Source organism: Chinchilla lanigera, unplaced genomic scaffold (assembly GCF_000276665.1).
Source record: "Chinchilla lanigera isolate Chin_1 unplaced genomic scaffold, ChiLan1.0 scaffold00023, whole genome shotgun sequence".
Classification (NCBI taxonomy): domain Eukaryota; kingdom Metazoa; phylum Chordata; class Mammalia; order Rodentia; family Chinchillidae; genus Chinchilla; species Chinchilla lanigera.
Window position 1 is genome coordinate 15,560,424 of NW_004955424.1, and position 12,319 is coordinate 15,572,742.

Here is a 12,319-nt window from a genome sequence, read left to right on the forward strand (position 1 = left end):
GAGTTCCAGGAACCTAAGAATGTCTTTGGCCAGGCCAGCCTTAAGGACTGGCTGACAGTGGCATCAATACCATTAACAGTGACATCAGCAACCTGCAGCCACCATGATTTTTTGAATTTGACTGAAAAGAGCTTATGTGTGTGCTTCTCTCACAGGTGGATTTGCTATAGTGTTTCTGGTGAGGACAAGCAATGGGATGAAATGTGCCTTGAAACGCATGTTTGTCAACAATGAGCATGATCTCCAGGTGTGCAAGAGGGAAATCCAGATCATGGTAAGGCTGCCGCTTGAACCTTGACTCTTTACTGGAAATGGAAATAAAGACTGCCCTGGCAGAAGAAAGCCAGCGCGGGGGTGGGAGGTGCCCTCCCCTGAGATGGCAGTGAGGCCTTTGGCCAGATGGGAGTAAACAACAGGGAGGGGGGATATTCCTGCCTTGATCACTCTCAGCTGGAGGCCGAGGAGGAACAAGCACTTTGAGACAGTGGACCAAGTTTTAGAGAAATAATTTGGGACATTGGGAAAAACTTATTTAACAACTTAGTTTTTAGCAATTAATTGTAGTATATAAACCGGAAGCCCTAACTTCCCAAGGAGCCTCCTTGTGTGTGTGTGTGTGTGTGTACTGGGAATCGAACTCAGGACCTTGCGCTTGCCAGACAGGTGCTTGTGCCACTGAGCTATATCCCCGGCCAAGGAGCCTCCTTTTGTAGCCTTGTCTTCTTTCAGTTACCAGTCCTTTCTCCCAGGCTTCAACCCTTCTGAGCTCACTAGCATTTCGTGAACATATCCTTGTACAACTTTATATTCTGTGCATGCAGTTTCTGTGTGGGATGCTTTCTGCCCGTTTAGGCCAAAATCTAGGAACTGTGCATACAATTCCATTTGTAAGAATCTGAAGAACAGTTAAGATTGATCGTTGGCAATAAAATCAGAAAGTGGCTTTCTGGCTTGGGAAATTGGCCAGAAAGGGGCATATGGGAACTTTCTGGGCTGTGGAAATGTGTTGTTTTAGGTAACAGTCACACAAGGTATACAGTCATCAGAACTCAATGGAACACATTAAAATCTGTGTGTTATATATATGTTGATTATATACACATTGTATATGTTGATTATATATACACATATGTGTTAATTACATCCACATAGTGTATGTGTTAATTATATATTATATGTTAATTATATACATACAATTAATTGCATATGTTAATTGTATATCCTTTTTTAAGACTGATCTTCAAGATTCATATTTGTATTGTGCTCAAAGAAAGAGTCCCTGTGCCTTAGCAATACACGCTGAAATATTTCTAGGTAAATTAATGGAATGTCTTGAAGACTAAGTGGATGTAGAAGAGAAGCAAGACTGGGCTGTGTTGATCAGAGCACAGTGGTGACTGTGGGAGTTTTCTGGCTGTGTGAGAGTATGTGTAATAAAAAATGTTGAATAAGTAGTCTTTCATGCCTTTGTGTTTCTGTAGTATTTTTGTTCATATTGATTATATTGTTTAGTGTATTAAGTTTTAAGTAGTCCTCCCATTGGAAAATCAGTTATTTATAATCAGAAACTTTATACTCTCCCATACTGCTTGACATTTAGTAAATGGGTTAATAAACTTTGGATGAAATGAATGCATGAACAGTGGCAATAGCAAATACATATGTTTACTTAAAAGTGATGATTTCTTTGTGCCCCTTATTTTGATGCTTTTATAAAGAGCAAAAGGAGATCTAAAAGTAAGGTGGTGGTATCCTTGTTGTATTCCACCAGGCTTACCCGCTTCCTTCCCCTTATGAGCTCACCTTTTCAGTGGCTGGTGAGAGTAACTAATACTATACTTGGGCTACTGAAAGAGCAACTCAGGATAATAGAGAACCTGGTGTACTATGATTTCTAGAAAGCTGACACTATCTGGGGAGGAACTGTTACCACTGTAAATTCAATCAACCAACTCCCAAGGCTCAAGACCAGGCATATCTGCTTGCAAGGTGCCAGTGTCTTCCTACTCCCCTGACACATGGCTGCAAGCTACAGTCTCCTCCAGAACGCAGCAGAGGGGACATGCCCCATTCATAGTATGGAGGCATTATTACCCCGACACCAAGACAGATCTAACACAGAAGGGAGGCAAAGGGAATACTGTACCTCGCTGCACACACCCCGTGGGTCTTCTGGGTCTTTCTTATCACTCCTCACTCCTTGGTCCACTCTTGCTCAGCACTCACACTAACTTTACTTCTGCTACTTATGGCTGGAATGCCCTCATTCATTTTCTTGTGTTAGAAATGCAAGTCTAGTCTTTCACTTTCTTCCGTTCACTTAGAAACAGTGGGAGGGCTTACTTTGTACTAGGCAGTTACTACAGTTGAGGCGCTGAAGAAGCACAGGTTCAAAGACGTTCACAAATTAGTGGGCCTGAGTAGGAGTTAAGCTACATGGGCTCAAGTTCTGGCCCAGTTACGTATCAGCTGTGAAAGTTTTGTTTTATTTTGCTTTAATTTACTTCATGGTTTTTAGGGCTTACATAATCAAATAATTGAACTGAGCTTGTTAAAAATAGTCAAGCAGCCCCGAGAGTGCCCTCCTAGGCCATTTAAGGGTTCCAGAGGCAAACGCTTAGTTGATTCTTTTGATAAGTTCCTGAGTAACATACTAATACTGCTTGTTGTTGCATTTTATCCCCTTGTAAGTAGTATCTGCTATGGGAACTAAGATGTAGCTCACTTTCCTCCCCTGCGTAGCACTCTCCCTAAATGCGTGCAGTATTCTCATCCCACTTTCTTCCAAAATATCAGTAAACTTTGACCATGCATTAGTTGTGTTAATATTAGTTTTTATGTTATTCTGTAAGAACTATTCTTGCTGAATATTCTAGTGGACAATGATTAATATGCCTTATTCATTTAACTCTTTCACTAGAATTAATAATTTTTTTTTCTTCTTTTGGTCTTAGTGTTCCCTGTACTTTTCAACAATGTAACCCCTAAATCTAAACTATGTGAGTTACTTTTTGAATCTTCAGCTACATTTAGTATTTTCTGTTTTGCCATCTTGAAGGTTTCCCCTTGGTCTTCTAACTTGTTGCGGTCTGGACTGGCTGCTTTCTAGGACTAACTTAATTGGACCTGCAGTGGTAGCAAACCTATGGCACGCGTGCCACGGCAGCCTGTTTGTATCATTGAAAGCTCTACAAGGTTTGCCATTGCTGTGACCTTAGCATTCCCTTAGGCTCCCTTTTTTGTTAGATCTGGTCTGGTATCAAGATAATAATGTCTCTATATTATGAAATGAGGAGTATCCCCTCTTCCGGGTTCTGGAAGAGACTGTGTACAATTGGTGTTGATTCCTCTTTAAGCTTTTGGTAGAATTCTCCATGTGGGCCTTGGAATTTCTCCTTCAGGAGTTTTAAATTTCAAATTTAGTCTCCTTAATTGTTATAGTACTGTTGACCTTTTACTTCAGATGAGTAAATTGTGGTATTTTGTGTGTTTGAGGAATTCATCCATTCAGGTTAAGTTTGTGTTTTTAGAAGTTGTTTTTAGTTTCCTACCAGTTTTTATTTGAAATTCTATGTGTCTTTAACCCCTCCAAATTCAGACTTCTCTCAGGAGCCATATCCAATCCCCATCTCTCATAGATTATAAGAATTGTGAAGGGAATTGGAAGATGTGATGTTGTTTCTAACATGCACAGACTTGTGTGCTGACATTCAGAGGTGAAGAATTCTCTCTGTACTGACAGTGGAGGAAAGATGGGCATGCTACACACAAATGCAAGAACAGTGGTTTCTGTAGAGTGGCTTCACATTTTATTTTGGTAAATGCTATCTGCTGGAGTCTGGTGTGTGTCCTTTGATACATCTAGGATTTGTGCTCTGATAGAACCTAAGAGATTCTGATTTCCGATGAACAGTTGGAAGTGGGACTTCTGACCTGTTTTCCTGAAGGCAGGAAAAGATAATAATTATCCTCAGACTTAAAAGGGGAAGAACAGAGGTAGGAAAGATCTAAAACTTACGTTGTGTTAAGCATTGTTCTATGTTTGTGTTAAGCATTGTTCTGTTATGCATTGTTCATATGGGCCATCTCCTGGCCCATATGAATTGCATCCTCATTGAGCTTAGTGATGAAGACACTGAATGGCCCCTGCTGTTTGAAGACTTGCTTAGAACAGAAGGGAGATCAGACAATTGAAGACGAGCAAATGTTTTTATATTCCAAAAAGGGAAGATGGTAGATTCTGTACAGAAAGGAGCTCCTCAGGTTTTATATGATGCAAGAACCTGGAGCAGATTATTTTTAAAGATTCTTTGATACTACCTTTAGTGTAAGGAAAGTTGGTGTGAGTGTACCTAATACATATTGTTTGAATTTGATTTGCTTGGAAGAAAACGTTGGAGGGAGGGAGGGAGAAAGGGAGGGTGAGAGGGTGAGAGAGAAAGAGAGAGAGAGAGAGAAGTGGTTTTCTAAGGGGATGGGGACAGAAGTAGGAAGTAACTGTTAACATTTTGTATGTTAATATACAACTCATTGAACAAAATAAACTTAAACTTTAAGCTATGTTTTAGTTACCTGGGTGAGTAAGCAGGGCTCCAATGAGCCTTGAAGTTAAATAAGTAAAACCATGTCACATAAAACATTATACTGTATCTTGATTTCGGAACCTTTGGGATGGGGGTATATGCAGTTAATCTAGTGTCTGGGGATTTTTGCCAAGTTCTTGAGAAGGACACTCATCCATCTGTGGGCAAGATGGAGGATCTAGGCTGGCTGCTGCCACAGGTAGATATAACTGCTCCTGGTTATCAAGATTTCTGATCAATAGCTTAACATTAACATGGAGGCAATTTTCTAAGAAAAAAGCGCCATAGCTTACCACTAGTTTAATGATATTTTATATTTAATAAATAACTTGGTTAAAGGAAAAGAAAGGCATACTTAACAATTAGATATTTAATATAAACTTGGAAGATGTAACGACTACGTCGGGTGATAGAATGATGCTTATAGATTTTGGAGCAATGGACTGAATCTAATGAGATGGAATAACAGGGTAAGGTCATATACTTGCGTTTTTGTCTTATTTTAATCAGCTTCATGAGTATAGTTCAGGGGAGGCAAGATTAAAAGCAGCATGAATGGAAAAAGGCGTGTAAGTGGTCAGTTAACTCAGTATGGATGTACAGTGTAATGTGGCTGCCAAAGAAAAAAGAATAATTTTTAGCTACATTAATAAAATTATAGAAGGTAGTAGTACTGGTTTACTCTGCATGAATTAGACCAGGCATGAAGTATTTCATTCATTTCTTGGGGCCATTCATAGCAGCTAAGATAGTCTTTAAAATCCTTTTAAAAATTGGATATAGCGGCATATGCTTGTAATCCTTGCACTCTGGGAGACCGAGGCAGGAGGATTGCAAGTTTGAGCCTAGCTTAGGCAACTTAGCTAGATCCTATCTCAAAATAAAACATGGGGGAGGATGGGCTAGGGATGTAGCTCAGTGGTAGAGAGCCTCTGGGTTTGATTCCTACAAAGATTTTTTTTGTTTGGTACCAGGACTTGAACTCATGACCTTGTGCTTGCCAGGCAGGCATTGTGCCACTGAGCTATATCCCCAGCCTTTTCCTGTATTCCTAATACAGGAAAAAAAGATCCTATCAAAGGAAGTAGGGCTGTCTAATGTAGAAATGAGAAGATTTAATCTAAATAATGCTATTTCATCTGTTGAGGGAGTAAAAAAATAGACTTACTAATTTTGCTTTAGAGTACCAATTTAAAAAATCAGGAAGCAGCTGGGCGTAGTGGCGCATGCCTGTAATCCCAGTGCTCGGGAAGCTGAGGCAGGAGGATCGTTTCAAGTTTGAGGCCAGCCTGGGCTACAAAGTGAACTCAACACCAGCCTGAACTACATAGTAAGACCCTGTCTCAAAAAGACAAAAAAAAAAAGAGAAAAACATCTGGAAGTAGAAAGTTTTAGCTGGATTTAAGCAAGAACTGTTGAACACTTCGCTATAGATGGTCTGAGGGCCCAAGGAAGTGGCGTTATTCTCAGAAAACAACTTGTCCAAAGGATATAGTGAGGATTCGGATGGGGGCTATCTAGTTGCTAGATCAAGGTAGCACTTTCTCTTTTTCTTCTTCTTCTTTTTCTTTTTCTTTTTCTTTCTTTTTCTTTTTCTTTTTCTTTTCTTCCCCTGTGTGTTGCTTTTAACAAAATTTACTTCCCCTCAGCTTGTCATATTATTTTTTGTTGGTATAAATTGATGTAAAATTCACATTCTGTAAAAAAAAAATCATCCTTTTAAACCATATGGTTCAACAGTTATTAGTAGACGCACAAGACTGCACACCTCAACACTATCTAATTGCAGAACACGTTTTTATGACTTGCCAAGGAAACCTCTTACCTGTTAGTAGTCCCTAACTGTTCCCTCGCCTTAGTCCCAGTAACCAGCAGTTTGCTTCCTATTCCATATCATGGCCATCTCATATAAATGGACTCACTCAGGCTATGAAATGTCTCGCATTCACTTAGCATAATGCTTTCAGAGCTCCTCCCTATTGCAGCATGTATCAGTACCTCATTCCTTTTTATGTCTGCGTGGTAAATGCACCACATCTTATTTATTCATTTGTCAGCTGGTGGACATTTGGGTAATTTTCACTTTTTGGTTATTACAAATAATGTTGTTATGAACATTTTTATACAAATTTTTGTGAGAATGTACTGCTTTCTTTTTTCTTGAGTATATACATAGGAGTGAAATTGTTGGGTCATATGGTAACTGTACTTTTCGAGGGACTGACAGATGTTATATTCCTACCAGCAGTACATGAAGGGTACAGTCTCCACATCTTCAATGTTTTTTTATTATTTATGTTTTTGATTATAGCCCTCCTAGTGGATGTGAAATAGTATCTGATTGTGCTTTTGATTTACATTTATAATGATTGATGGTATGAAATGTTTTTCATGTGTGTGCTATTTTTGTATATGTTCTTTGAAAATTTGTCTGTTCAGATCCTTTACTGATTTTTACAGTATTTTCTATTTATTCTAAAGTTGTAAGGGTTCTTTATATATTCTTCTGAGTGCTGAATCCTTATCAGATGTGTGATTTAAGTATTTTCTTCCATTGTATGACTTTTAATTTTCTTAGAGTCATTGAAACGCAAATTTTTTTAATTTTACAAAGTGAAATTTATCTTCTTTATGATGTAGGTATCATAAGTAAGAACCTGTTGCCTTGCTTAAGGTTAGAAAGAAATGTGCATGTCTCCTGTGAGGAAGTTCTAGATCTTTGATATGTTTCAATTTTTATTTTTTACATTACCAGGAGTTGAACCCCTTGCACATGGTAGGCAGATACTGTACCAGTGAGCTACATACCCAGCCCTTTTTCTTTTCTTAGTTTGTGACAGGATCTTCCTAAATTTCCAAGGCTGGGTTTGTGATCCTCTTGCCTCCAGTTCTTGAGTGGCTGAAATTACAGGCGTTCACCTGGAGTTTGAGTTACTTCTTGTACATGATGTGAAGCAAGGATCCACATTCATTCTTTTAAGCTTAAAATAAAACAACGTATTCAAACTGATTTTTAAAAAGTCAGCGTATATTTGTGCTGTAATCATATTACTCAGCTTGCTCATGTTTTTCCTTCTCCAGCTTAGTTCTCACTGACAGGATTTTAATATTATCGCTACAAAGATCTGACTCAGTGGACTTTGAAATGACTTTCCAGGGTGTGAGACAACTTCCAGTTCCTAAACAGGTCCTGACTCAAGGAGGTGCTCAGTAAATATTTGTTGGAGAAATCACTCCTATGAGCAGCCCTTTGAGATCACATGCAGTTCCAACTGATGCCCCATCTTTCTTTTTTTTTGTTTTTTTTTTTTGTGTGTGTGTCTTTTTGAGACAGGGTCTCACTGTGCAGTTCAGGCTGGCCTTGAGTTCACTTTGTAGCCCTGGCTGGTCTCGAACTCTCAATGATCCTCCTGCCTCAGCCTCGCGAATGCTGGGATTACAGGCGTGCACCACCACACCTGGCCTCTTCATGTATGTCTTTTTTTGTTTTTTTTGTTTTTTTTTTGGTTTTTTCTCCGGTACCGGGAACCGAACTCACGACCTTGCGCTTGCCAGGCAGGCGTTTTGCCGCTGAGCTAAATCCCCAGCGCCCCTCTTCATGTATTTCTTAAAGAGAACAAAACAGAATGAACCGCTTAAAGTCAAGTTGAATTCACTTTTGTCCCTACAACCAGATAAAACATAATTGCTTTTTCTGAATTAAAAAACAGTTTATTCCCTCTCTCTCTCTCTCTCTCTCTCTCTCTCTCTCTCTCTCTCTCTCTCTCTCTTCCTGTACATTATTTCTGGAGATAAGGGTCCTTGCTTCTGGGTTACATGGAGCACCAACGCAGTGAGCAGGTAGCTAACCCAGAAGCAAAGGCTGAGCCTTTGACTTTGGATTCTGGAGAAGGCTGTGGTGCAGTAGGTCAGTGGAATTCCTATCGGGTATTTGGCTATGAATCTCAGAGACTGCTAGAAATCTGTCTTGACCTTGCTTCTCAGTCTTACCTTTCAACATATTATTGTTACCTCTCTGTGTTTAAATGTCTGTGCTAGTGGCAGTGACTGGCTTAATTCTTTATCTATTGGTGCCTGTAACTGACAATATATTTCTCAACTCTTGTTCACAGAGGGACCTGTCAGGGCACAAGAATATTGTGGGTTACATTGACTCTAGCATCAACAGTGTGAGCAGCGGTGACGTATGGGAGGTTCTCATTCTGATGGATTTCTGTAGGGGTAAGTGTATGAACCATATTCTGGACCTCTTTTCTCTAGCATTTTGATTATCAAGGGCATAGAGATCATTTTATTTAGTGTGTATTGTACTCTAAACTGTGTTGTTTTGGTTTTACGGATAGAAAGAGATTAAAAAGATACAGAGTATACTATAAACTTTAGGTTATTATGGTGACAAGAAACTGTGGCACAAACAATTAAAAGTCACAGATAATACAAAACCCTGTCTTTGTTGGGTTTGCGAAGGTTTGGTCATGTATATAAATGAGGACATAGGAGAATTTGAATGAATGTGCTCTTTGTGATGCTTTGAAACATGATGAAGACACATCATAAAGGCCCAACTCCAGATGGACCAAAGAAACAGTGCTACTTCCCCACCCCCTCACTTGTGTGTTCCCTTCCCCGCTTACACTATCATCCTTGTGTTCCTTGGTGAAAGAATCCTTTTTGTGGGATGGAAATGATCTTTTTCTCCTTGCTCTAGAGCTGCAATTTCGGGTAAGGCTGCATTCAAATGATGCTTCTGTTAACAGTGGTGTTTAAGTAGTTGAAAGCTTGAAGTTGCAAAGAACATTTGTCTTGAGAGATACAGACTGTAGATTGAATGTAGTCACAGAGTTGACTGTATTCCATATTACCACTGTTCAGGGGTTTGGGTTTTTTGGCCCAAGCAGCTGCCACCTACAAGCTTGGGTCATTGTCTTACTGTCTTATAATTGCCCTTGGCTCTAGTAACATTTTCCTGCCTTTAAAGATACTGTCTATAAATTAATTACATTGTTTATCCCAAAACTGTAAGGTTAACCAGTAATTTCAGTCTTCATTATATTACCTATGAACTGATTTTGCAAAATACTACCAATTTGAACTCGACAGTTCATTTTCTCCTGACCATTCTTTTTTGGACAATAAAATGTTTAGCGGCTGGGCAGTAGTACAAAGATCTGGATGATTTTGTAAGAGAGGTCATCAGTTTTTTGGTCCCGCAGATGAAATGCTGGTATAGCATTTCCACAGGCCAAGCAGTAAGTGATGAGGCCAGAATTATAGTCCCAAAGTACAGGCTGTAATGCTGTCTTCTTCCTGCTCCCTGGGTCTGTTGTACCGTCTGATCCTAACAAAAAGGGATGGCAAGTGAGGCTGTGGCCTCATCTCTTACACAGCAGGGCTAGCATTAGCACGGAACTACAGCAGCACCACTGTATCAGTTCTCCTACTAATCTTGAAGACATAATGAGGGCAGCTTATGCCTGGGTACTTTATAAAAGAAAGAAACTGTTTTCAGTGCATTACAGGAAGCTTTGAATTGTTTAAAAAAAAATTCCTAAGCTTCGAGGACACTGGGGCTCCAGCCTGGCTTGGCCATTATCAGCTTTGGCACTTTCACCTTGGCTGTTTCTCTTTGGATAGCCACTCCTTCTCTTGGTCTGAGTGACAAAGCTGTTTATAACCTCTCCTTTGCTTCACACCCCTCTCAGGAGGCCAGGTGGTAAATCTGATGAACCAGCGCCTACAAACAGGCTTTACAGAGAATGAAGTGCTGCAGATATTCTGTGATACCTGTGAAGCTGTCGCCCGCCTGCATCAGTGCAAAACTCCGATTATCCACCGTGACCTGAAGGTAGCGGACCACACCATGTCACTATGTGCATTCCTGCTGAGTGTTTTCTCTCTGTCCCAGGGATGGAGTAGGTCCTGTGGGGATGTAAAAGAATTTTAAAGCACGGTCCCTAACTCCAAGCTTAATTCTGCTTGGGGTGAGCAGATATGAAGAAAAAAGTACAGTGCAGTGTCAGTTCTGCTACATAAGTAGCCTCCAGAAATTGCAGTTATCAAATACCAGAACCCATGATGTTTTCATTTTTCTTGCCATACTCCCAGATTCACATTTTCAGAGACATTATATTCACTTAAATTGTTTGTAAATGTGTGATTTCTAAGTCTGTTTCATATTTTGCAAAAAATCATTAATTGATTACTTTTAAAATCAGTGCTACTGATCACCATCACCTTGCACTGTGCCTCTCATATGATAGTCACTCAATAATGTATGTTGGATGGACTTGGCACCCGATTAGGATTTGGCTTAGCATTTATGGAGCACCAGCTATGTGCCACTTACTCTGTTACTCCTTATGTATACTTTCTCATTGGAGAAAGAGATGCTTTAATACATTTTTCGGTTGATAAAACTGAGTAGGAGAGAGGCTGTATGACTTTCTTAGGTCATATAACTCTGAAAGAACAGTACCAAAATTTGAATCTAGATCTTCTGATTCTAAATTACAGTTTCTTTTCATTATATCTGTGTTTCAAGAAACATGTTTCCTAGCTAGTGGCTTGTGTCCCCTGTTGTGCTTGTTAAATGCAGGCTGCTAGGTTCTACACTGAACATTTTAGCCTAGAAAATGGTGGTGATATCAGGAAACTCCAGGAATTCATATCTTTTTTGTTTTGTTTTGTTTTGGTCTTTCTGAGATAGGGTCTCGCTGGTCAGGCTAGCCTTGAGCTCCTAGGTTGGTCTCAAACTCCAACGACCCTCCTGCCTCAGCCTCCTGGGTGCTGGGATTACAGGCGTGTGCCACCACACCCAGCCAGGAATCTTGATAAGCAACTCTTGCTGTTTTTGTACTCTCTAAATGATCATGGCAACATACTTACATTTTTTTAAACAATTGAAATACAAGTCACATTCCATAAAATTCACCTTTCAGCAGTTTTTACTATATTTGCAAGGCTGGGCAAAACATCACTGTCCAGTTATAGAACGTTTCATTGTCTGCCAAAGTGCTGTATCAATTAATCATCACTCCTCATTCTTCTCCTTTACCTCAGCCTTCAGCTTCCACTAACTTTCTTCCTGTGTCTATGTATTTTCATATTCTAGGCATTTCATATTAATGGAATCAGGTGACATCTTATGTCTTTCACTTAACAGGTTAAAGTTCATCTATGTTCTTGTATTTATTAGTACTTTATTTTCATAGCTACATAATGTTCTATTGTATAGATATGCTACATTTTGTTTATCCATTGATTAATTTTTTCCATTAATTCATTGGTGAACATTTGAGTTGTTTCCACTTTTTAGCTATTGTCCTGTCATGAATATTTGTGTACTAGTTTTTGTGTGGACCTCTGTTTTGAATTCTCTTAGGTATACCTGGAGGTAGAATTGCTGGGTCATATGGTAACTGTGTTTTAGCTTTTTGATGAACATTCAAAATTGTTTTCCAAAGTGACTACACTGTTCATATCCATTAGCAATATATAGTGTTTCCACTTTCTCCTGACCCTTACCAAAACTTGTTGTTGTCCTTATTTATTTTAGACACCCTAGTGGGTATGAAGCGGCACATATTGGCACTCCTGGGTGAACGCAGTTCGATACAGGAACACAGGCCTAGACCCCCACAACGTTAGATAGCCGCCTCCCTTGTACCTCTGTCCACAGCCCTTTTTTTCCCCTGAGAGAAAAAGGAGAATGCATCTTGGTGAATATTGATTATGTA

The 12,319-nt window shown here is 39.5% G+C and overlaps 1 protein-coding gene across 10 annotated transcripts in view; it reads left to right on the forward strand.

Moving 5' to 3' along the window:
- The window catches only part of Aak1 (AP2 associated kinase 1), a 159,689-nt gene that overhangs the window by 79,641 nt on the left and 67,729 nt on the right, over positions 1-12,319 (forward strand). For all 10 annotated transcript variants that reach the window (XM_005385640.2, XM_013514695.1, XM_005385642.2 and 7 more), the window contains 3 exons: positions 156-274; positions 8,696-8,804; positions 10,286-10,428. In XM_005385640.2, coding sequence (XP_005385697.1) covers positions 156-274; positions 8,696-8,804; positions 10,286-10,428 — 371 coding nt within the window. The remainder of the gene's footprint in view (positions 1-155; positions 275-8,695; positions 8,805-10,285; positions 10,429-12,319) is intronic.